This window comes from Babjeviella inositovora (assembly GCF_001661335.1).
Source record: "Babjeviella inositovora NRRL Y-12698 unplaced genomic scaffold BABINscaffold_2, whole genome shotgun sequence".
Taxonomy (NCBI): domain Eukaryota; kingdom Fungi; phylum Ascomycota; class Pichiomycetes; order Serinales; genus Babjeviella; species Babjeviella inositovora.
The window spans coordinates 712662-737221 of NW_017566839.1; the positions used below are offsets into that span (position 1 = coordinate 712662).

The 24560-nt window shown below is 48.2% G+C and overlaps 11 protein-coding genes across 11 annotated transcripts; 7 read left to right on the forward strand and 4 right to left on the reverse strand.

Moving 5' to 3' along the window:
- Positions 1-4176: 4176 nt before the first annotated feature.
- On the forward strand, positions 4177-5205 carry BABINDRAFT_6370 (Zn(II)2Cys6 transcription factor domain-containing protein; the record flags this gene model as incomplete). The annotated part of the gene is made up of 1 exon (XM_019132415.1): positions 4177-5205. The coding sequence occupies one exon, from the start codon at positions 4177-4179 to the stop codon at positions 5203-5205; it is 1029 nt and encodes a 342-aa protein (XP_018987038.1).
- Positions 5206-5884: 679 nt separating this feature from the next.
- On the reverse strand, positions 5885-8572 carry BABINDRAFT_170398 (uncharacterized protein; the record flags this gene model as incomplete). Its single annotated transcript, XM_019130736.1, has 3 exons — positions 5885-6105; positions 6382-7624; positions 7793-8572. The coding sequence occupies 3 exons, from the start codon at positions 8570-8572 to the stop codon at positions 5885-5887; spliced, it is 2244 nt and encodes a 747-aa protein (XP_018987039.1).
- A 982-nt stretch (positions 8573-9554) lies between these two features.
- Positions 9555-11265, forward strand: NRP1 (Nrp1p). Its single transcript, XM_019127982.1, has one exon. It carries the CDS (start codon positions 9571-9573, stop codon positions 11149-11151), a length of 1581 nt encoding a protein of 526 aa, XP_018987040.1. The 5' UTR covers positions 9555-9570; the 3' UTR covers positions 11152-11265.
- Positions 11266-11415: 150 nt separating this feature from the next.
- DPM1 (dolichyl-phosphate beta-D-mannosyltransferase) lies at positions 11416-12421 on the reverse strand. The gene has a single exon (XM_019127983.1). The coding sequence runs from the start codon at positions 12406-12408 to the stop codon at positions 11692-11694; it is 717 nt and encodes a 238-aa protein (XP_018987041.1). The 5' UTR covers positions 12409-12421; the 3' UTR covers positions 11416-11691.
- A 768-nt stretch (positions 12422-13189) lies between these two features.
- UBA2 (E1 ubiquitin-activating protein) lies at positions 13190-15060 on the forward strand (the record flags this gene model as incomplete). The annotated part of the gene is made up of 2 exons (XM_019130737.1): positions 13190-13222; positions 13294-15060. The coding sequence occupies 2 exons, from the start codon at positions 13190-13192 to the stop codon at positions 15058-15060; spliced, it is 1800 nt and encodes a 599-aa protein (XP_018987042.1).
- A 1435-nt stretch (positions 15061-16495) lies between these two features.
- On the forward strand, positions 16496-16852 carry NHP6A (high-mobility group nucleosome-binding protein; the record flags this gene model as incomplete). Its single annotated transcript, XM_019132416.1, has 2 exons — positions 16496-16529; positions 16611-16852. The coding sequence occupies 2 exons, from the start codon at positions 16496-16498 to the stop codon at positions 16850-16852; spliced, it is 276 nt and encodes a 91-aa protein (XP_018987043.1).
- Positions 16853-17521: 669 nt separating this feature from the next.
- Positions 17522-18298, forward strand: POL30 (proliferating cell nuclear antigen; the record flags this gene model as incomplete). Its single annotated transcript, XM_019131616.1, has 1 exon — positions 17522-18298. The coding sequence occupies one exon, from the start codon at positions 17522-17524 to the stop codon at positions 18296-18298; it is 777 nt and encodes a 258-aa protein (XP_018987044.1).
- A 170-nt stretch (positions 18299-18468) lies between these two features.
- BABINDRAFT_170404 (peptide alpha-N-acetyltransferase) lies at positions 18469-19138 on the reverse strand (the record flags this gene model as incomplete). The annotated part of the gene is made up of 2 exons (XM_019130738.1): positions 18469-18998; positions 19123-19138. 2 exons carry the CDS (start codon positions 19136-19138, stop codon positions 18469-18471), a joined length of 546 nt encoding a protein of 181 aa, XP_018987045.1.
- Positions 19139-19467: 329 nt separating this feature from the next.
- BABINDRAFT_32944 (autophagy protein) lies at positions 19468-22908 on the forward strand (the record flags this gene model as incomplete). Its single annotated transcript, XM_019131610.1, has 2 exons — positions 19468-21370; positions 21413-22908. The coding sequence occupies 2 exons, from the start codon at positions 19468-19470 to the stop codon at positions 22906-22908; spliced, it is 3399 nt and encodes a 1132-aa protein (XP_018987046.1).
- A 155-nt stretch (positions 22909-23063) lies between these two features.
- BABINDRAFT_110730 (uncharacterized protein) lies at positions 23064-23665 on the forward strand. Its single transcript, XM_019126833.1, has 2 exons — positions 23064-23256; positions 23335-23665. Exons 1-2 carry the CDS (start codon positions 23218-23220, stop codon positions 23608-23610), a joined length of 315 nt encoding a protein of 104 aa, XP_018987047.1. The 5' UTR covers positions 23064-23217; the 3' UTR covers positions 23611-23665.
- On the reverse strand, positions 23659-24549 carry BABINDRAFT_170405 (putative 3'-5' exonuclease; the record flags this gene model as incomplete). The annotated part of the gene is made up of 2 exons (XM_019130739.1): positions 23659-24258; positions 24295-24549. The coding sequence occupies 2 exons, from the start codon at positions 24547-24549 to the stop codon at positions 23659-23661; spliced, it is 855 nt and encodes a 284-aa protein (XP_018987048.1).
- Between the last annotated feature and the right edge of the window lie 11 nt (positions 24550-24560).

Consider the following 24560-nt stretch of genomic DNA (forward strand, 5'->3'; position numbering starts at 1 on the left):
GTTTCTTTATGAGTTTTATTGATGCTTAAGGGGGGGACAAGCGGGTAATTACTACTGCTTGCTCTACCACTCGTTTTCAGATAATATATTGCTTATCAAATACAAATATGGTACAATTAGATTTCTAAACCCTAGATAATAAATCGCCTGAGCCAAGTTTAAACTTCAGTGTAAGAGAGCTAAAATTTCGTCAGCAGCGCCACCTTCACAAACTTGACAAACGCCACCTGTATTTGTTACCCTACCCAAAATGCACCCGTGCGAAGGCGAACGAGATAGTAAACCGCCACGAAAAACTAAATGTTTTGAGTCTACATTGAGCAAGAGAAATCTATGGTGCAACTAGTGTAGATATCAATTCTCAAACTCCCTTATATATACGAAATTATAACCCATATCTAGTTAAAAAGTATGCTACAATTTAGAAAACAATCCTCAATGCGTATTTTTATGTATATATACATGATATATTCAATGCAGCTTTTTGTATCATGTATATATACATTTGTATGTCTATGCATACTTGCCAAAATGTATTATATATCAATATAAAAAGCAAGTAAGAAAACCACGATTAGTCATGAACCTCAGGATAATCCATTTAATCGAAGACTTAAATGATATGTTGGATAAATAGGATCGCGGAAAAGCTGTGCTCTAATTTTCCGTTGCAAATCGTTCCCCGCTATCGGGTCACGTAATGGCAACTTGGCCTAATATGCCAACGGCCCTAGACTAGTCTACAATTGTGACCCTATGGTTGTGTATCACTCTCATAATGTATCCTATACATATAATGCATACCCAATTATACTGTAGAAGCCATATCCGAAATTTTTGACTATGATTTTGTTAATTTTTGTGCATGCTACGAATCAAGAGAAGCCATTATCGCCGACTGTTTGAACATTTAGCATGAACCCAGGACTTATTTTTCGTGTTTTATTAGCAGAAGCTGGTAAAAAGAATGGATGCGTTTGCGTTTACCCTATAGATATATTTATATTCTTGTCCAAGCTCATACCACTTACAGTGTTTCACGTTCCCATATATAGCGTAAACGGTTGTACAGAATCTCAAGGAACCCACCTTTGGAAATGATCCTTAGCCAGTCAGCGACCGCCAACGTTAGGAATAATCATGGCTGGAAACATGCCCCTTTTTGTAATAAATGATGTCCCTAAGGTAATGGAGCTGCTACTGTATGCATTAGTGCAGAACATCCCTTGGGCAAGAAATCAGGTACATGGTCAAGAGAACGCCTACGGATACCCAGGAGTAGAGAGCGTATGCTTCGCACAAGCGATTACGCGGAGTCCATCAAACTTCCAATTTACAGCCGGAGTAACACCATGACTAGGCGTGCCGTTTCCAGACCACTTGTAGCTTTCGAAAACTTGGAGACAAAATTTGGCGCAACGAATGAGTCTGAGCAGTTTCAGTTTACCCCTTGACGCATGACCTTCGCGTAGATGAATATGTCAATGGGAAATAGCGAGCCTATAGCCTAAGCAGAAGCCCAGCTGCAAAACATATTACCGCTAAACTATATATGAAATGTATCCATCACGCGAACTGACACTTAGATGCGAATAAACGAACCCAAGAAGAAGTGAGAAGGCCGAAGCCTTCTTTCCTCATCCCGTTGAACCCCATTCCTGAAGGTCAGATTATATAATGATGGGAGGATATTGTTCTCCTTCCAGCCATTTTTGCACATGGCAAGATAGAGCATAACAAGCTGCGCTGGTACTCCGGAAGTGAAAATATGTGAGGAAAGGAAAAAAGACTAAAAAGAACAAAAAGGCTAGGGAAGACGTATTTTTTTATACTGCAGACGCGTCCTCTACACCAGCCCAGGCGTTAGAAAATTTTCGCGTTCTCGCAGTTACCCGGCGACTTTCGTTCAAAGCCCTAACAAAAATACGTCTTACTTAAGGGCATTGTCGTGTATCATGTGACCAGCTGGTTAGTGGTTAGAGAAATAGTTGCAGAAAGGGAGTCTGGTGGTCTCACCTGATTGGGTTTCAATGGATCTCTTTTCGAGTCTTAGTATAAACCGCCTTTAGATTCACGGCCTGAGCAATCAGCGCAACGTCCTCTGAGACTACAACGTGTACTGAGTGTGCGTATGCAGAGCCAGCTTGAGGAGTGCATAGGGGCGTGCTGACCTTCTCCAAATCCTTACACTACTGCCTGAAAGCACGTGTACGACATTGTTTACCCAGGGAAAGTGAAACAAGGTATCATGTAGTTGGGATTCTCGCATATAGAGCATCTAGCTGACACGCCTAAATGCCAGCTGGTTAAGCCTCGGCACGCACGTCCATGCGTATTTCTGGCGTACGTAGTCGCATGATTCCGAGCCAGACAGTGCAACTCGTGCCATGGAAATCAGCCCCGCAAGTAATCTTAGAGTCGTTGCCAGCAGGACCAATGCGGGATCGAAGTTTGGAACTTGAAATACGCTTACGATGCATCTAAGAACTCATGGCCTGACTATGCGCATTCGAGGAATCGGGAATCTCCCGGCATCCTGACACTGCCCACCTGGACTAAGGATCTGGGGGTTTACGAGAACCTTATTTCGCGGGCCGTGTAGCGCCTGTGCCTTCGGGAGCTAGAGATTCAATCGTATGGAAAAAATCATTTAAGGTCTCAGAGCTGCAGCGTATCCGCTTGGGATTTCTAGTTTCCAGGCGCCGGGGAAAGGCAAATAAAATGTACATTCCGCTCCGTCACAGACCCTAGTCCTACATCGATAACAAGGATCTGTGCGGTTGCTACACATCGTGTAGCTGGGCGATTGTCATTCACTTTTTACACGGGTATTCCATTGCTTAAGATAGCCGTCATGGAAGAATTTGATGCAGTAGAAATCTCCGTAACCGGCGATTCATCTGAAAATGCCACGCGCTAGCCTTGGGTAGAGGTGACGGCACCTGAGCCTTCCATGCATGAGAAAAAAATTCCTCCACGGCAATAGTGCCAATTTCGAAGCCTGTGTGGGGGGTTTCCATCGTCAAGTACTCTACAGCCGACCAGGGCATCTGGCACATTTCTATAGGAGCCACGTAATGTTGATTCTTAGCGGCGTGGCACCCGGTATCACATTTGTCAAGAAATGCCAAGTAGCTTACTACGCATAGGACAGCGAGCTGCAGTCTGGGCACATTCCTGCCATAGTCCTTGTTTTGATTACGTGGTTTGGGGGAGTTCAGCGATTTTCGGGTTCTAGACTGATGGCTACGAGCTGACTCTCATCTCGGCCAGGCATCTTGGGGAATGCATGCAATCAAGAGACATGCCGTGACGCCTCGTGTGGAATATAGCCTAAAGAACATCGTCAAGAGCAATTATCAGGCAATAGTTTGAGGGCCAGCATGTAAGTTTAATCTCGCTACATATGATAATGCATTGTGCTTCTGTAGCCATGTCATCAGTGCCCTCAATCTTGCCTTTCCTCTTCTCTGGACGACGCAGAGGCGTGGCCTTCTGCGTGGAATCTGCATATTTTTATAGACTAAGGCGTATTTTTATGCGTGTTATCTAGACGAGGGCATCTTTGCATGCGGTGATATGCACATCAGGCCTGCAACCCTAGATTGTTTAAGGTTTGCTGTCTCAACCGACGTCTTATCATAAATGCCCTACGAGTTGGCGAGGCATTAGGCATGCAATTGGGGGAAACAGGTCAAAACATGAGAGATATTTACACATTCCCCAAAGGACTAGCCAAGCTCCATTCTCAAAATATGCATGCTACCCAGACAACCTAGGCTGAAGCACTGCGGAACCTGCGTCAAGGTATTCTTCCCTACAGGGGGGTCTGCATTCCCTTTAAATTTTATGTTGGACGTATCTCATTGCATGCACCGGTTAGGCATGGCTGGGATAGATCCCTTGTTTTCGTCGCAAAAACTCTAAGGCTTATATAATTCAGATCAAATCCGCAGATGCAGAAAGTAGCATGGCGTCCGGGTTCCCGTTTCACACACTCACCAGCTACTATCTTTGATTCCCATTCCTTGCCGTAGAGATTCACAGTCTTTCTCTTCTACAACTGTAAACCAGAAGCACAAGAAGTATACCCTTTATCACCAATTGCTCTGCAGCGCTGTTCACATAGCATCCATAAGCGTCCTGTCTAAAGATACCCTTAGTGCCAGAAGCCAAATGTCCTACCAGCAGCAAGTGCAAGAACAAGGCCACGGAGGTCCCAATATCCTCTATCCAACCTTGCCACTACCGCAGCAGTTCCCCTCTCAAGTGCCATTCAATGCCGGTAGTCAGATCCTAAATAACTACCAGTTGGAAGGGTATCCTGGTGGAAGCCAAGTTCTTGCGCCGTCCCAGGAGCTGTATCCACTAAATCCCAGTCTTCAACAGCTTCTGATGGCCCAAAACAGGCCACCCCCCCTCAACGGGGCTAGTTCGGCAAACTATTCATTCAACATGAACCCTAATATGAATGCGTTAACCCCTGATGGCCGGAACAAGCCCAAATTTTATCAATACCAGAATAGCGACATGAAGATGAGCCCGGTGAACCAACAAATCGGATTCATGCCTGAACAGCAATGGATCCCCAGATCTGAATCCATGAGCGCCCCCAAGCCACAGGGCATGGACCAAACCGCTCTTGGCACCAATGAAGGGTTTCAGCCGTTATCCTATTTCGTCCCGCAATCGCAAGCTCCGATGACCATCTCAGAACCTTTGAATTCTAGTGTACATAGAGGCATGGCCCATCCAGATACGCAGCATCAGGCCTATCTTAGTACTCAAGTACCTCGCTACTTGAACCACCAGGCTGCGTACCAAGTCGAGGCGAATGGCAAGATTTTAGGCTACGCTCCTGACTCACTTCAGTACATGCCAAACAACGGCCAGGGCTCTGCCGAGTTTAACATGGCAGGTATGTCAGGTTTCCAACAAGATTTCCACTTGAAGCCTTTGGCCAACCGCAAGCGGGTTGCCACGTTGCCGCGTTCCAAGAAAGGCTGTTGGGTTTGTCGTATCCGCCACCTCAAGTGTGACGAACAAAAGCCTAGTTGCATGAGCTGTCTGAGATTAGATCTCGACTGCGATTACAATGAAGAGAGACCAAGTTATGTTGTTGACAAGAAAGAAAAGACGGTAAAGTTGAAGGAGATCTCCAAGATATGGAAAACCAAGGCCCACAAGAAGAAATCTAGAAAGTAGAGAATTACTGGGGAGCCCATAATCTCACGACTGCATGATATGGATACTTGGGCAAATTCAGAATAGTATGAATACCTAATGCTAAATTCTCTCCTCCGGGGGGGGGGTGTAAGATATGAAGCCTTCAGACAATGCCCCAGACTTAGGCCGATATCGGTCGAAATAGGCCCGCGCCTGGGTGGGTGCCTGTGTCATGATCATAAACATGGCCCCCCTCCCCCCCAGGACTGGCAAGGTGTAGACTGCATCATGCCACTAGTGCTCGACATATGTACGGTACAGAAAACCAAGCATTTTCTGCTTAAACTGATACTATTATGGATTAACACCACTAGACGAGGACTCTGAGACGCATATGCAGACTTAAGGCATGCGAGGCTGCATCCGCGTTAAGCGCTAATATGCAATTGGATGCTAACCCGTGTTTATGTTTGTTGTTTGGTATGCACGTCGTCCAGATATTTGGCTTGGGGAGTGTATGTGTGACCAGATCTCCGGGGATCAGGGTCCCCGTGCAAGGACCGCTATCCAATCACGAAGTTTATGCGTGTTCCAGAAGCTGTCTCTGCATATCTGCGAGGCCCAGTACGTTCCTTACAAGGCCCCCTCCCCTAACAATAACATTCACGTATACGGAACAGATAGTTAAGGTACATAGTGATTAGGCAGTACTGGCACTTTACTCCCATTCCGACACCATGTGCTTCTTCTTGGTGATGGTGTCGAAGTCGCCGTCACCGTCGCGCGAGTGGTAGTTGATCGTGGTGACGTAGTCACCCTCGAAGCCCAACCACGGGCCGTCGAGATGGTCAACCAAGTACGGGTAGGTGTAGTCGAGAAACTGGTCGCGTTCCTCGTCGACGGTGCTGCGCCGCTTGCGGATGCGCGACTGCTTACTGACTAAGCGCGGCGCAGGTACCACGAAATCACCATCTAAAATGGTGACATCAACATCTTCCGGCGCCGGCAGGTCTTCCTGGGGTGGCCAGGTAGGCACAACTGAGGCGTAACGCCCCATATTGTCATTTGTCAGATTTGGCTGATAGGAAAGTTCATTAGTACCGCAATTGGACGGATTTGTCGGCCCTTCGGGGGGTGTGGAGCGCCCGGTAGCATTGTAAATCGACAGAATGGGTTCGACACCGTTTAGCAGGCCCGGCTGAGAGCTCTTTGCACCGGCCGCTTCCCCATCTACGCTCGATGATGACGACTCCCCTGCAAGCATGTCGCCCACGACAGAGAAATGACCGTCTTGGATCGACCGCAACGCAATGAACGAGCTGAGTGGGAGGTAATGGGTCTGGAAGGAGTATACAGCAATGAAAGTGAGAACAACCAACGGAATCACGATCCCCGCAAGGACAAATGCCTTCTCGAGCGCTAGCGTGCCCACCATGGTGAGCTGGAACAAGACGAGCCCGAGACAAACCCTTCGGAAAATCAAGGGCCAGACTTTACCCGTGCTGTGCTGGGTGTGGACCATGGAGTACATCAACTGGTACTTGTAGGTGAAGTAGCCGAGCACAAAGTAGGCAAGACCGCTGGCAACAATCTTGGTCAGGATGACGGAATAGATGAGTGTGATGATGAGAATGAGCATGGGCTGCGGGAGGAGCAAGCCGAAGTCAAACACCGGCGGCTTGTAGTAGACATCACGGTAGTCTCGCGGGGTTGAACAGCGGAATAAGCGGTTTGCGTTGAAGAGGAAGATGTCGCCCGCCTGGAGCAAGCGGAAGGGGAACATGCCCACACCCTGGAGAAGGATCAAATTCGCATAAAAGAGCGACATCTTCTTGATCGATTGCGCGAGCTGGTACGCGATCTGGGTCGTGTCTGAGAGGAGCGACCAGTAGTTAGAGGCGGTACCAGCCAAGGTGAAGACGAGAAAGAGGTTGAAGAAGATGTAGAAGAAGTTTTTTGCGATGGTTGAGAGCTCTACGTCGCCTTTGGAGCGGTAGCCCTGGAGGGTGGAAAGGTAAGCGTAGAAATATGGAACACACACGTTCATTAAGGTGAAAAGGTACGGCGGAAGGATCCCCGTGACGAACGTGGTGGCCCATTTGCTATCGGAGATGGCCTTTCCCAAGGCAGGCCAGAAGCGCGAGATGGTCTTTACGTTGATCAACGTCGAGAGATACGCAACGGGAAAGAACAACGCGACCGACAGAATGGCAATAAGGAAGGTGATGAGGTAGCGGCGCACGAACTTCTGGCCAGGTGGGACACAGAGGTTCTCCCATTTCACATCTGTGGGCGCGGGCGCGAGGCGTGCAATGAGGTTGTATGCGCGCGGGTCCAAAACCGCCTGCGCGGCCATCTGTGCGGACGCGACCGAGTCCATCGTCACGAACGCGCAACCTCCAAGACGGAACTCGTTCGCTTCGCGCATGCGCTCGATTTTGGCGTCGATCTCCGCGAGCTGTTGTGAATAAAAGTCGATGGAGTCGACGGATGGGCCAAGTCCAAAACGGCCGAATCGGCCGAGCTTCACCCGGGGGCGGGGGTTGGTAGAGGGGCTTTCGGTTTCACTGAGGTGGATCGGTAAGTCGGTGGTGCTGTGACTGACGGATGGAGGGAGCTGGGCTACCATGACGGCCGGGATTCCGGAATCTAAATCCACGTGCAAGCCCAAATACGCGGCGTACGCCTCTTCGAGCGCGCGCGTGAGCCGCGCGCGGCGAGCGAATAACGCACGGAGCGCGCTCCAGTCGTAACAGAGCTTTACATCGCGCACACGCCCGATGCCCAAATCCTCAAGGAGTCTTTGGAGTGCCAGCGCGTTGCTCAAACCTGTGGGAATTCCGTGGAGCGAGATTGTGCGGTCAGTGATGGAGTTCTGCGCGCCAAGGTAGCGCTGGCGGGTCGAAACCACCGTCTGGGTTTGTTGAAACAAGAAAAAGAGCGTCAGGAGGGTGAAAATGTACGTGAAGACGGGATACATCCAGAGATACGGCGCCATCTCAGGATCGGGGTCAGGGTCCTCACCGCGCCATCTGATGCTTCTAAGGACTCCATCCTTGTCGTATTGCCCCGTGTAATAGAGCCTAATGGGACTGATGACGGTGATGGCGAGAACGGTGCATACACCAAAGATCCGGATAGCCATGCGGAAGAAGCCGAGATATACAAACGCATCCAAGCCGCAGCCACGCAAGATCTCGTCGTCAGAGATTGCATAGAGCGCCTTTATCCAATGGAATAAGCCTGGGGGCAACGCACGGAGGCCACTTTTGCGGAGCGTGCGCACCGCGTAGAAGCGCGGCCAGCGCGCGCGGAAGCAGCAGAATGCTACGAAGGAAGCCGTGCCGAGCACTGTGCACACAATCAACTGCGCGGCAAATACGCGCTGGTCGGTCTTGGGGTACATTCCCGGGACCGTATCGTCGTCTTTCATGGATGAGTGATAGGAAGTGAGGAGGAGTAGATGGGGAAGATGTGGTTGATGAACCCATGGGACTGGTAAACAATTTGATATTGAGCCGCGCGTGCAGGCGCGCAGGTACACGGTCACGTGAAAAAATAGGGAGGCCCGACAATTCACTTTTCAGAGGGAATGAATATCTAGATGATTACTTGTATTTTTTTCTTTTCTTTTTTTTTTTTTTTTGGGAATTTCCTTTTACCCAATCGGTATCACTCATCAACGGTTAATATGGTCTAGTGATAAATTGTGAATGTAAACTCCGTAGAGAACCATTCAGATTATACTCAGATCTGTCTGGAGCTCCGAGCCAAGGTGAAGCATGTAGCTACTTCTCTGACGGACCAATTAAGCCAGCTAAATGATGAGACACGAGAGTATTCGGGGGATATGAAAAAGGGTATCTAGTCTGCACCATTTCATTTTCCGCTTATAATAGACCCTTGTCCAATACCTTAATGGAAAGTTAGAACGGTAAAAATTGGGTCTCTATAGTACAGCCATGCAATGGTTGTGAAGTACCGGGCATCCTTAGTTGTACCGGTCTATTCAAATATGAATACACCGGTGGAACAACACCAGAAAGAAAGCCGTTCTGTAGCTTGGCAGATGCCAAGTGGCATCATCCTAGCCATGAGACAGTCCTACTTTGGAGAGTATCAAGGCGGGTGCCCCTGAATAATCATAATTGGAAGGTGTAACGCGCTCGAACAAGACTGAAGTCTACAATCTGAAGTTTCCAGATTAATACCAAAAAATGATCTCGAGAGTATAATATATAACTATACTTACAAAAGTAAACTAGCAGACTTTTCATCCAGTAACCATCTCGGTTCCTTATGTACAGGATATATGTTCGCGCGCCCACGAAAAACTGGTTGAACTGAAAATTTAGGAACTGGTTTCCCAGAGCTCCACTTCTTCACCACACACTCCCATACAACATGTGCGACGTCTACGTGGCTCTTCATATCGCCACGACCTGTGACGAGCATGCGGTGTATGTGACGCGCGATTCTGCGGAGATCATTGAGCTTGCGTGGGTGCTCGTGGACGCAACGACGCTCGTGGAGCTCCATCGTGATTCGGTGCTCGTGAAGCCTGTCAACACGCCCATCACGCCGCTCTGCACCAGCTTGACATCGCTTACTTGGGAACACGTGCGCGCGGCCGGGACCTTCAAGGAGGCCGTGCTGAAACTCGATCAGTGCGTGCGTGAGCGCGTGCTCGCGCACAACCTCAGCTTCGCATTGGTGGCGTTCCACGCGTGGGATATTCGCGTGCAGCTTCCGCGCGAGGCTCGCGACAAGGCGGTTGTGTTGCCACCGTACTTGCAGCATGCGCGCGCGTACGACTTGCAGAAGGAGTATGCGAAGTGGCAGGCCCACCACCCGGAGTCGTTGTCGTACTCACCGTCGTCTTTGACGAACATCTGCACGGCGTTGGAGGTGGAGCCGGAGACGACAGCCGCGCCCAGACGCGCGCAGGCCGCCGCCGCAACCGTGGCGCGCGCAGTGGCCGCGTTGGCGGCGAAGCGAACCTCGCCCGAGGACCGGGCGGACGTGCTCACACGCCCCTACGACGCGCGCGCAGACGTCAAGGCGTTCCTCGCAGAGCGCTCTAAAATCCTCTACATGAGTAACTTGCCGCACGACACCACGCAGTCAGAGCTCGAGAGCTGGTTCACCCAGTACGGTGGCCGCCCCATCGCGTTCTGGACGTTGAAGACGCCCGAGCAACACAAAAGCACCGGCTCCGGCTTTGCCGTGTTTGCAACACACGAGGAGGCTGCTGAGGCGCTTGCAATGAACGGGCGCGCGCTTAACGATCGCGCGGTCGAGGTACAGCCATCCAGCGCGCGTGTCTTGGACCGTGCGCAAGATATTCTCACTCCGTTCCCGCCATCAAAGAACAGACCGAGGCCGGGTGACTGGACGTGCCCGTCTTGTGGCTTCTCCAACTTCCAGCGCCGTACCGCGTGTTTCCGTTGCTCCTTCCCCGCGGCGTCGGCCGCGGCGGTCCAGGAGTCGATGTATGGGTACACCAACACCCACGCGGCAACCCCTACGCACACACCGCAGGGCAATTACACACGCGGCATATCGTCGGTACCATTCCGAGCGGGTGACTGGAAATGCGCCAACGAAAGCTGTGCGTACCACAACTTTGCCAAGAACGTGTGCTGTTTGCGGTGTGGCGCGCCACGTGTCACGGCGCCGCTGAGCAGCGCAGCCACCCAGCCCCAGTACATGCAAGGGACGGGGCACACCGCGCCCGCCTCCCACAGCGGCTCGCATACCCCCGACAGCTTGTTGACCAGCTTCCAGCGCCAGTACCCACAGGGCTATAGTCAGGCGACCCAAAGCTACCCGCAGTACAACGGCTCACCGTTGCACCTGCTCAGTGCCCAGTACTCGGGTTCCCAGGCGCCGCTTCCTCACTTGGACATTGACAATTTGTCCCAGCAGTTGTCGGCGTTGCCGCTCGGCATGGCGCAGCAGCGCGCGCGCAAGGCCGACAAGTAGAGCGCGCAAGAGCGAGTGTGTAGCACGAGCTATCATAGTATCAAAGTCATTTCATGGGTATAGATAGGACGGAATATCTCGGTTCTTGGTATGGATATATATTTATCATTACGGTTTGTCAGAGTGTAGGCTGAGCATTGGCTCGGTAAGGTGTATAGAGAGTATTCTATGTAACGGCCTAGCCTATGGCTATATTTCAGCCTTACTAAATCCGCCTGTAGACGACCAATACTACTATAGTATATCTACGTAGGTAATGAGATAGCCGAGTAGAATTGGTCATTAGATATGAACTAGATATAGAGAGGCGGCCAGTCGGCCTTTATATGGACCGACTGGTAAAGCTTTGCATCAGTCTTTAGACTTGTTACAGAGGTTGATACACTATCAGTGTCCCCCGTCATATAGAATCACGTAGGATGGGGCACCTATAGCCTCATTCAGAGCGAGACACCTGCAGCACCTTAACTACGGTTACACTTCTTCATTTCAAACGACACACATATATTTCAAAATGTCATGGAGCACTTCGAGCGTCCCTTAAACAGAGGTGAACAAGTTCCAGACACCCTTCAAGTAACCAACGATTTCATCGCCACCCAACTTACTTTCACCGTACAATCTGTCAACAAAGGAGATCGGAACCTCGCCGATGGTGAAGCCCAAGGATCTGGCCCTGACCATCATCTCCATTTGGAATACGTAGCCCTTGGACTTGGTAACAGAGATGATCTTGGCCAACACGTCCTTTTTGTACAATCTGAAGGAGCCGGTCAAGTCACTGACATTTGGTCTCAAGGTGATGGAGGCCAAGAAGTTGGCACCTCTGGAGACCAACTTTCTCTTCAAGTCCCAACCGTAGACCCCACCGTCGCCGGCGTATCTGGTGCCGGTGACAATGTCAAAGTCCTGCTCCTTCTGCAAGGCAATGAACTGCGGAATGGCGGTCGGATGGTGCGAGAAGTCAGCGTCCATGATGATGACAAAGTTACCCGTAACGTAGTTCAACCCGTGAACATAGGCAGTCCCGAGCCCCAACTTTCCAGCTCTTGGCTTCAACTGAATGTGCTCCGCGCCGTACAATTTAATCAATTGCTTGGCAACATCCTGGGTGCCATCTGGCGAAGCGTCATCCACGATGATCACCTCCCAGTCCAACTTATTTTCCTTGAAGGTCTTGGCCAACAAGTAGATGATAATTGGCAAGTTTCTCTTTTCGTTGTAGGTCGGTAAGATGACAGAGTATTTGTTAGCCATTGTGTTGTTTGCTGAGGAAGAGAGAGGGGTTGAAGCTGATACTGTAGCCGCGCCAAAATAGATGTACGTGTTCATGGGAAGAATCACGTGCAAACACACGTGATATAGCAATGTGAGGAATCAAAACATGGGGAAGGAAATACAGTAAAGGCACATTGGCTTAATACTATGAGATTAGTCTTATGTATACTTATGCAAAAGAGAATGTTGAAAGTTTATATAGAGATTATTCTGCTTCAAATGAGAATTTTTTTTTTAAAAAAACATGTGCTTTCAGTTTGAATTTTCGTCAAGCCCACTCCTTAGTATAATTCAGTCATAGTAAAGGACTAAGGTACACCAGCGTAAGGTTCTAGTGCTCTCAAAAAGTCACAGGATAACGAATAAAACATTATTGTAGTAAAACCACCCAAATATACAAACCCACCGACGATGATCTTCGAGAAATTTTCCCGCAATCGTTCATATTGGCTTATAATTCACGAGTTCCGGCGGTGTACACGTACAACAAGACCCCCGAGGAAAACCGTCTCCATAACACCGTAAAACTCCAAACAACGGATAAGCACTAACACATCGAGCCTTTTAAGGCTTTTTATCCCTCTTCTTACCATTAGCAGCCAACTCAAATCCACTTGAAGCTCTTCGTAACATCGGGGATAGACGTTCCCAGCTAAACCATGGATATCTTATGCATCACGTGATATGTCCTTCGTTACGCTGTTCCATAAATTTATAAGCGTGATTTGCCCAAGACATTGCAACTGCCCATATCCCAATAATGACTAAAGATACATATATCAACAAGGTTTTGGTCTCCCAAAGCACCATCCACTCGGTAAATATTCTTAACCTCTACCTTAAACTCTGTTACTGACCCTCTAGGCGAAAGTGTTGATGGTAGGCGCGGGCGGGATCGGGTGCGAGTTGCTCAAAGACTTAATTCTCATGGGCTACGGCGAGATCCACATCGTGGACTTGGACACGATCAGTTTGTCGAACTTGAACCGCCAGTTTTTGTTCAGACACAGGGACATTGACAAATCCAAGTCGTTGACGGTGGTCAATGCGGTCCAGCCGTTCAACTTCCACGGCACGCAATTGGTGTCATACCACGGGAGTATCATGGACGCAAAGCTTTTCACATTGGAGTGGTTCGACCAGTTTTCCATTGTTTTTAACGCGTTGGACAACATCGAAGCACGGGCGTACGTCAACCGCATCTGCCTCTTTTTGCGCAAGCTGATGATGGAATCGGGCACCACTGGGTTCAACGGCCAAGTGCAGCCGATCTTCCCGTACCGGACCGAGTGTTTTGATTGCACCGTTAAGGAGACCCCCAAGACCTTCCCCGTGTGTACGATTCGTTCCACGCCGTCGAAACCAGTGCATTGCATCACGTGGGCCAAGGACTTTCTCTTCGCGCAGTTGTTCAATGACGAGGCACAGGAGCTATCGGCAGCCGACTTGTCAAAAGAGAGCGATAACGCATCGGAAATTGCAACCTTGCTCAAGGAAACGAACGAGCTTGCAGAATTGAAGGCTAAGATTGCGCAGAGCGACTTTGTTCACGAAATTGTCGACAAAATCTTTCGCGTCGACATTGAGCGGCTCTTGTTGATTGACGCGTTATGGAAGACACGTACAAAGCCTGAGCCGTTCCGGTTTGAAGCATACGAAGTGGAATTGGGTCAGGTATCTCCTGCGATCATTGACGAAGAGACCACACAGTGGAGTGTTGCTGAGAATTTACACGTGTTGATGGCTTCCATTCTGCGGTTGCAGGCGCGAATCAACTCCGGGAAGGAGACGTTTGTGTCGTTTGACAAGGATGACGAGGACACATTGAACTTCGTCACCGCAGCCTCCAATATCCGGTCGTTCATCTTCCTGATTCCGATCCAGACCAAGTTTGACTTGAAGCAGATTGCGGGAAACATCATTCCAGCAATTGCCACCACCAATGCAATCATTGCTGGCTTTTCGGCGTTGCAATCGTTAAACATTTTTGGCAACGACACCGTGGAAAAATCTCGCATGATTTTCACCTCAACGGCCGCAAACAAGTTTGTTATTACCTCTACGCTAGCTTCTGGCTCACCTAAATGCCCGTCCTGTTCCATCACCCGTGGGATCATGAGGGTCGGGGCCACGCAGGAATTGGTGCTATCTGACTTGGTAGGGGCTTTGAAAACGAAGTACGGCTATGCTGAAATCTCCCTTGTCTTGGGAAAGAGCAAGCTTATCTACGACTGCGACTTTGACGACTCCTTGGATAATACCTTGCACCAGTTGGGGTTTGTTACTGGGGAGGTCATTCAGGTGAATGATGAGGATGACGAGTTGGAGAGCATCGAGTTGTATATTGAGGTGCTCGAGGCTGACAACGCTATCCAGCTACCTGACTTGGTCATCGGCGAGAAGAAGGCAACTCCAAGAGCTGAGCCGGAAGAGGAGCACCCAGTTCCAACACCTGAGCTTGACGGAGACGTGGTTGTTATCGCTGATGAGGATGATGATGATGATCTTATGATTACCAACGGGTCAAGTGTTAAGAGAAAGCACGAGGAAGAAGAGAAAACAACGTTGGAAACTCCATTGAAGAAGACGAAACTTGACGAGCAGGAAGAAGAGGTTGAAATTCTTGATTGAACAAGCTGCTTTGAGGGTGAGCCGACGAGCTTACGCTGAAGATATGGAGGTTTAGGGCTTAACCTCATGCTGGAAAGAGTATCAAAATACGAGCTTTGATCTATGCCAGCTCTGCAAGATATTAAGATTTGATGTAAGGTACGGGATAATATTGTGTATACGGTCTGGAAACTGGCTCGAGCGATATGAATAGTTAAAGGTGCGTCATTGGCTGTCCCGGGGGATCAGATCTAAGTATAGACTAGAACACCTTCGAGTTTGGGCTTAACAATAGAAACTTTTCGGGTGCACTTATGTCAAACAGTACACCTTTATATATATATATATATATATATCCCCGGCAGTTGAAGCAAACCGCCATTGTCTTTTGATTCATGAGAGAAATCTGAGCCAACCAAATTAATACTTTAGTTGAGCCACTTGCACCGGCTCTCAGTGACGCCGCACAATGTTCCGCATTGGGATGCATGCAGGAAGGCCGGATGGTGCATGTGATTTTCGCGAAACTATGTCGATTTTGACTCTGCACCCATACTGATTTTGCTACTACTTACTACTCACACACCCACCTCCCTAACCTTTTGTTAGCTACTAACAACATTCTGTACGCTGTTTTCCCTACTTAAATTTGTACATCGTTACGCATAGCACCCTGTCTCCCCCAGACATACAGTACCACTAACAAACCACTTAGTATGTACCACTTTCACACATTTGCAAAAAAAACCATAAAAAAGTGTTGGGTATCCGGAGAGCTGCTGAAGGTGAACACCAGTATAATATATTTGGCATTCGCCAAGTTTGCTATGGTTTGTTTTGCTTGAAGGTGGGTTCTACGATAGAGACATATTTCATGCAGACTGCATGAGAGCCTATCCACCAAGAACCAACTTCAACGAGCCAAACTGGAAACCTCCTATGCCCTCCAATCGTTTAATCGGATCGATATTGGATCTCTGCCTCTATTTCCGAAATATTGATGGATTCCAGCTCTCCTGAATCCCAAAAAAAAGTGGGCACGCTCCCTGTTTTGAAGATTTAGAGGGAGCCTACAGTGCAAGAAAGCGGCGCGGAGGAAAACAGTGCGAAAAGCGGGAGTGCGAAAATCTCCCAGCCATACATTAAGGCATGTGTCTCATTCTGTGCGCTCTACACTGCGAGAAACGCCAGTTCTGCACTATCTGCCTTGCTCTTACATGCAGCCTGCAAGGTTTGTCCGTGAAAAACAAAAACAAACGCGGTGGAATCCCACCCCCAATAAGGCCTCGCTCCCAGTTTTTCGCTCTCTGCCTCCCAGCCTTTATATAGTACGCAGTCCCACTGTGTCCGCACTCACTCGCCCTCCCGCCCACTTTTTTTTCCTCTTCTTCCCAATATTTTTAACCAATCTTTATCTTTTACTAACCATTAACAATTAGTTATCCAAAAATTTAAAATGGCTGAAAGAACTAGACCAAGAAAGAAGAAGGGTATGTTGTTGCTGTTGGTTGTTGACATGCAAATGTAAACAACTTTCGCGCACCCCGAAACTTGTTACTAACACGCTCTAGACCCAAACGCTCCAAAGAGATCGTTGTCCGCTTACATGTTTTTCGCTAACGAAAACAGAGACATCGTCCGTGCCGAAAACCCAGGTGTGACCTTCGGTCAATTGGGTAAGTTGTTGGGTGAAAAGTGGAAGTCGTTGACTCCTGAAGACAAGACCCCATACGACCAAAAAGCTGAGAAGGACAAGAAGAGATACGAGGTCCAAAAGGCTGAATACATCAAGAAGAACGAGGAGGCCTTATAAATATTTCTGTATGAGTCTCTCATAACATTAATACTTGCGGTGTTTCTTTTCGTTCTCTTGAGAAAGGGGAGGGACTATTTTGAACCCCAAGGTAGCTGTATCGGTTGCCAAAACAACTTGATGATGTGAACAATGCTAATTTGATATTGCGCGCTGTTTTCTACCTCTGTTGCTTGCTGTTTGTTTATCCCTGTCCTTTCTCTCTTGACTTATTCCTCTTTCTGTTAATTCCATGATGGAAGCAGTGTGTATACTACTATTCTAGCCATGGCTCTACGTCTACTACTTTTCTTATTGTCGATCTGTTTCTTATTTGACTCAATTCGCGTGTTGTATAACTATTCTTTATTACTATTTTAAACCCACAAATCTTTTGTAAGCTAAAGGTGGTTGGAGTGTAGCTGGTTACACTCCGGGAAGAGGTCGATGCACGTGCTTTTCGGGGAGGGGTCGCGTTTCACGCAAAAAAAACCTCTCTGGCGACGCGTGCCACTTTTTTGTGGCAAACACGCCAGACTGTCGACGCGTCTGGTTCGTCGACGCGTCTGGTTCGTTCAGACTTTGGAACTTTCGCTTGCCCCGCCTCTCCCTATTTATTCTTCTTCTCACCTCTGCACATTTGAGTAACTCTTTCTCTCCACCTTTTAACTCCTCCTCCGTATATACACAATGCTTGAAGGTAAATTCGACGAAGCTTCCTTGTTGAAGAAGATTATTGACGCGATCAAGGACTGTGTCCAGTTGTGTAACTTTAACTGTACCGAAAAGGGTATCACTTTGCAGGCCGTTGATGACTCCCGTGTCCTTTTGGTTTCCTTGTTGATCGGTGAAGAAGCCTTTACCGACTACAGATGTGACCGCAACATCACCCTTGGTGTCGACTTGAGCTCGTTCAGTAAGATGATCAAGTGCGGTAACAACGAGGACTTTTTGACCTTGATCGCTGAAGACTCTCCAGACACCGTGCTCGTTGTGTTTGAGGACAAGAACAGAGAACGTATTTCTGAGTACTCCTTGAAGTTGATGGACATCGATAATGAATTCTTGAAGATTGATGACATGGACTACGACTCTGTCATCACCATGCCAGCCGGTGAGTTTGCCAAGATTGTCCGTGACTTGAAGAACTTGTCTGAATCCTTGGGGATCTTGGTCACCAAGGACACCGTCAAGTTCCTCAGTGAGGGTGACATCGGGAGTGGTTCCGTGGTTGTCAAGCCATTCACCGACTTGGAGAAGCCAGAAAACTCCGTCAAGGTTTCCTTAAAAAAGCCGGTCAACTTGACCTTCGGGTTGAAGTACTTGAGTGACATCATCAAGGCCACCAATTTGGCCGAAAGCGTCACCATCAAGATCGCCGACAAGGTCCCAGCTTTGTTCGAGTACAAGTTGCCATCCGGTTACTTGAGATTCTACTTGGCTCCAAAGTTTGACGAAGAAGAGTAAATCTGATCCGTTCAGCCTTTTCTCCTCTGTTTGCTTTCACTTCTGTATATTAGGTCTCCTCGTGACTATCTGCTTTTACTAATATCTATTTTCTCTTTGAAATATTTCGACGAATCGTCTGTATGCAACTTCTTTTTTTTTACCCCTATTACGCTATATAGGTGTAACGGCTATGCGCACTCCAATAGCGGTAAAAAGGCAATCCGGGTGACACTCTTCTCGGTCAAGGGTAACACCAACCTAAACGCATCGTGCTGGTTCAAGTAGTAGCGGTGTAATCTCTTCCATCTCATGAACCCAAACTTCTCATATAACGCTATAGCAGCACCGTTGCAGACCTCAGCTTCAAGCATGATTTCGTCCGCCTTGTGCTCGATGGTCATTTCGTCGAGTGCCACGCCAATGAGTTTGGCGGCGATGCCCTGTTTTCGGTATGATGGGTCGACTACCAACATCCCAATATATCCCCTAATCCTGACTTCGCGGTGGGGCTCCACTTTGCAGATGATGGCACCGATAACCTTCCCATCCTGGTCGGCATCCGTGGCTAGATAGCACAAGTCGGGCCAGTTCGTCAAGAAGAAGCGGTACACGTAGATCGAGTACGGCTCGGATAATCCCAGGTCCACCAACAACTTGACCGTTTCAAACTCCGCTTCATTTGCCGGATCATGCTTTCTGTATTCAACCCTGGGCATAGCTTGTTGTGTATTATAGATGTACCCTGCTATTCCGTATGTGGGACACGTTGCGTAGGAAGCTGTATCCTTCCGTCTTCCCGTGTATCCCATTCTGCTTGGCTAGCTCATATTAAAGACTCACACTTTTCACCAGCCGCATCCCCTTTCGGCCTTCAGCCTCGACGTGTAAGGCTGTGGCGTTTGACAGGGAGCCGCAAAGAAAAAAAAACGCTTCTTAGGTGCAGGATGGCAACTGTACAATCGCACATGTGCGATACGCCACAGCCTATCGCATTTCATCGTGTGATGCCACCTAGTTGCACGCCCCCTTTCTCATCTTTCCACACACTGTAACATCTACCGTATCGCATATCAGAAAGGGGCTGACGACCATTCCAAAATCAAAGGAAAATATCCCACCCAGGCCGAATCCTCTTATCATTCCGCCAGACCCCGCTCTTTTGCCTCCCATCTGCACACAAACCCAGTATGAGTTATGCGGTAACGATGAACATCGTGAACGCCCACACCGGCATCACATTCCTGGTGAACCCCCACCAATTTGTCAATTTGGATGTCTTCAAACTATGGGTCCAAGAAAACTTGCGAATCCCGAAAGCCAGCCTCTTCTTGTTGGCGCCGTTTGGCGTGAGGTTCAAGTTCCAAATGTTGAGCGAAGGTCCCGAGGTTTACGCCTTTGACAAACGCCTCTTCTCTCCCGATCATCAAAAGACACAAGTCGCGACCGTTTTACGTGAAATCCAAGAAGACAATGCGGAGCTAGTTTCAATCCGCCCCTCTGACTCTCCGTTGTTAGATTCAGAATTGACTGACCTGGCCCCCAGACAGCTTCAGAGCAAGTTGGTGATGAATAGTGGATGGTCTGCAGCCGTACTCCGCGACTGCAAGTTAATCAACGAGGCTGTCACGCTCAAAATCAACGAGGTCAACACCTTGTTCAAGGCCTTGAATGTCATTTTTCAGTACTACGGCAACTTCTGTCTGGACATTGAGAACGACTTTTCCAAAAAGAGGGAAGGGATTCAGAAGAGCCAGCAGTACTCCTTGGCCCAGGGGTGGCATCAGCACTACCAGACGTTAAAACGAATCAAGCTCGATGCCAAGTGGCAAGCCGCGTCTTCGCCCGCTACGACTTTGGCTGATTTGCTCAACGAATCGGAGCTCAACCGGGCCGCCCAAGACATCACACGGCTATACTCTTCGTTGAATGGCTCCTTCAAGGCCTTGAAGCAACAAATCGATGCCAATGATAAGGATAAGCACACCATCGACAGGAAAAACGAGTCGTTGAGAAATGAGTCGATCAAAAACTTTCGGAATTTCCAGCAGATCACTACCGACCACCTTACGACATTGTCACGACTGGTAGAAGCCATGCAGGTTGACTACAAGAATATTCAGCATTTAAACGATGCCGAGATTGAAACCATCTTCAGGATACACAAGACCCAGCATGTTGCCAAAATTTCTCAGTCTGCATCCCAGCTATACAACAGTTTGCTCAAATTAATGAAATTCAAGGAGGAGTTTTTGGTGAAATCTGTGGAAATCCTATCCTTAATCTCCAATTCTCAGCTTAAGATTGTCCAGGTGCGTGATTCGTTGAAATCAGTGCAGGCGTTCATTAGCGAATTGAATGTCTCGGAGAAGGCGTTGTCCCATGTGGTGGACATGCCGCTTATCTACGGTTTCTTTATGATTGAGTCGGTGAGAAGGAAGGAGTGGCACGGTATGTTGAAGGGTAAAACATTGAATACCGCCGAGAACTTTGCGGTGGTTAACGACCAGGAGCGAGAGTTCAGGAAGAAATGGTGTGAAAGGTTTGGTGTGATTTTGGAGTTCTTGAACCTCAATGATTTCAATAAAGACGACGATCTTCTTAACGTGGACCTCACCATCACCCGGAGCAGTCTGTTCAACCTGAATGGCGAATTCCTCGAAATCACTCGAGACCATGTGTTGCGGTATATTGAGCTATTGAAGGAGGAGAGTGTATCTACCCAAGTCTCGTCGCTTGTGGAGAACACAGATGTCGTTTCAGTGTTGGAGAAGGCGTTGGCCGATCTAGACGCCAAAACGCTAGGGTTGGAGGAGAAAGACATGACTGCCGAGGGCGATAGTGAGTTCGTGAAGGGCTTAAAATCAAGGATCAATAAGTTGGAGAGCTTGTTACACCAGCAAAATTTGAACAAGTACCCCATGGGAAAGAGCGCCCCAAAGGAGGCGAAACCCACGTGGATCGATTCACTGGAGCGCCAGTCACTTTTGTTTGATGGTGCATCGATGACGGCCAAGACGGGAGTTAAAAATCCAAAGCTTGATCAATCGCTACTCTCACGACGCCACACTTTCAACTCTTCGAGTAATCCCGGTGACTCGTTGTTCCTTACTCTTAAAACCGATACCCCGTCAGTCCCGTCTAAGGTGTATGACTCCACCAACATCGATAAACATTTGGAGAACATCAAGTGGAAAAGAGATATTGCTCAATCCCAAGAAATGTTATCTAAAGTGTTGGCGAGGAATGAGGAAATGCTGCAGCGGATGGAGAAGATGGCCCAGACGTTGAGTGAGTACAAGGTTTCCGAAGGAAAACTAGACGAGGCTTTGAAGCAAGAGAGAGAGAAATTTGACCAAATCCTCACTGCCAGGAACGATCTAGAGGATAAACTTCGCTCAAAAGACGGCCAAATAAAAAGGTTGGAGCAGAGGTTAGCTCAAAAAGATACCAGTGCGGTGGAAGAGTTGCGTGCCACGTTTGAGGCTGCGAAGATTGAAGATACGCAAAAGATAAATGCGTTGATGTTTGAAAAATCCGTGTTGGTCGATCAGATGGCAAAGATAAATGCTCTGTATGCTCTGGAGGAGGGAACAAAAAACGACTTGTTGTCCCGAATCGCCGCTGCTGAAGAGAGATCGACTGGTGAGAAGTTGGCATTGGAGAGAGAAATCAAGAGCTTGCAGTTGCAGCATAAAACGGATTCCGAGCAAGTCACTTTATTTCGAAACCTTTGCTCTCAGCATATTTCTATTATGAAGGGTATGAAGTCGGTAATTGTTGACTGTTTCCTGAAAGCTGATATCTTGACCCGTCTTTTATTCAAAACCTTTACTGACTCGTGTTTAATCTTGGAGAACATCGGGTTGCTTCTTGTCATGAAAGATTCCATCCCTACCGTCATCAGGGTGAAGGGTTTAAAGAACAAAGGGAAAGCTGACGCCGAGGGTGGGGACAGGCCCTCTACCACGTTTGTATCCGAAGCGGCAAACCATCTAAATTGGTTTCCATTGATTGAAGCTGTACCACTCACACAGAAACAATCGTCCGAAACAGAGTCACCGTTGCCAGATTCTGACTTGTCCGTTGTTTCCGAAGCCCTGAAATACATCAAGGTTTACCTGCCACAGCTTATGGAAGCTAGCTTCCAGAAATTCATTCGCTCGGTGACCTTTGAGGACAGCGATCTTCTTAGAAAATCTATTACAAAACGGTTTGGTGACGTGGAGACTTTGGCCAAAAAGTTGCAGAAGGAGATTAAAACCACAAAGCAAGAGGTTCAGCTGACTCTAGCAGACTATTCTTCCAAGCTTTCTATTAAGGATTTCAAGGCAGGGGACTTGGTCATGTTTTTACCTACACGCGAGCAGGATGAGCTGGCAGCTATGCATGATACGGTGGTTGTCCAGCCGTGGGCCGCGTTCAACGTTGGGGCACCGCATCACTTTTTGAAAAACGATGGCAGCTTCAGCTTGTCTAACCGCGACTGGTTGTTGGCAACCATAGTGAGTATTCACAAATTCGAGGTCACTACTTCCAATGTTGATAACTTGGAACAAAATCCCTTCAAGTTGAGTTTGGGGGTGACGTGGTTTTACGTAGAAGCTATTGAGGAAGAAAGTTTACTCTAAGGTTGTTAAGCATGCTTGATAAATTTAGTGCTCAGGTTTCATAAAAGTACTAATAGTAGCGGGACAGGTAGAGTGGGGTTATAAGCCTAAATGGTTGGCTTAAAATCAATAATGTGCCTAAACTGGTATGTTGAAATCCTATCTGGTTTAACTATCGCCGGTCAAAAGCTACCAGTCCCAAATTTTCGCGCGCGCCGCGTTCGTAATTAGACAGACGCGTTTTTATATTAGCAAACACACAACACAACCGAGTCTGCAACCTATTGCTTCAACCGTAATCTAACCTTCCCCCCACATGAGCATCCGATTATGAAAGAGGTAGATGATGAAAATAACAATGTGGCGTCCGTAAGTGTGGTATTTCGCTGTTTCAAGTAACACCCGGGACAGCACTTCCCATTGGAGATACTAACCCCACCGAATTAGCAAATCAAAGCTTCCATTTACCTAACCGTGTCCAAGCTTATCGATGAAGAGTTAAAAGCCACTGACCCGGCATTGACATCCACCCCGAGATTCATTGCGTCGCTAGTTGAATTAGTATATCTACAAGCTATCACGCTTGGAGAGGACTTGGAATCCTTTGCCCAACACGGCGGGCGGAAGATCATTAACCCATCGGATCTATACATGGTCACGAGAAGAAACGACGCATTAACTGACTTTTTGCGCCAGTGTGAATCGGAGATGACCAAAGAATAGCCCTACTGCTCGTATCTAGTTTAATGTACAGTTTTATCTATTAGCAGCCTAGGCCTTGCCAAAGTTTCTTTGGATCTTTTCGAACTCGGCACGCTGGAGTCTATATAGCATCATGGTAGCTCTGGCATCTTCGACCGAAGAATGCTCACCGCCTTGGATCTCCAAGCCTAAAATTTCTTTCGTCAACTTCTTTAAGGATGGAGTTTTACCCATGGCAAGCTTTCTGTATTCTGGGTGTTTAGATGTGTCTCTGATCAAAGCCTTCGGGTGGCTCAAAAACAAAGCATCCAAGTCATGCTGGATAGCATGCCCAACCAATACCTTGTTATTAAGGAGGTCTGCAGACTTCTTCTGGGCCTCTTGGAATGAAACAGCAATTTTCATGTGACGAGGCGTGACACCACTGACCCAAGTTCTCCAGTCGGTAACCTTTTCTCTTGGCTTGACGAAGGTGTCGTAAATGACATGGCCGTAGAAGTTAACAATCGACACCCTGGCCAAGGCGGATTCTTTTCCCTCAGGGCCGATACCCACGAACTCACAATCCATAGACAAGTATTTGCCAGCTTCGGTCTTGCGACCAGAAAAGCTTTGCGGAGCAAGGGTGAATTGCTTCTTCAAGTCCTCAGCAGAGATGTTAGTCTCCTTCTGCCACAAAATGGACCCAAGGGCAGAGTTGGAGACAGCAGTGGCATCAATCTCAGAAATATTGTTCCTTGGAAGGTCTATCTCTGTTTCTATCTTTGATTTAACATCCTCCTTTGGAGCTTTGGTTGAAGATAAGGCCTTGGCTTTAGGCTTTTTGGCTTTCTTGGTGACCTTGGAATTTGATTTGGGGTCCGTGAAGTCTTTCTTGGAACCTTTCTTGGACTCCTTCCTGGCATTCTTGTTCTTCTGAAGAAGCTTAAGCCAATTAGACGAGAGGGCAACTGGGGCCATTTTTATTTGTG

Coding starts and splice junctions, on each gene's coding strand:
- NRP1 (XM_019127982.1), top strand. CDS start 9,571: ATGTGCGACGTCTACGTGGCTCTTCATATCGCCACGACCTGTGACGAG.
- DPM1 (XM_019127983.1), bottom strand. CDS start 12,408: ATGGCTAACAAATACTCTGTCATCTTACCGACCTACAACGAAAAGAGA.
- BABINDRAFT_110730 (XM_019126833.1), top strand. CDS start 23,218: ATGAAAGAGGTAGATGATGAAAATAACAATGTGGCGTCC. Junction 23,257..23,334: donor AAAATAACAATGTGGCGTCC/GTAAGTGTGGTA, acceptor CCACCGAATTAG/CAAATCAAAGCTTCCATTTA.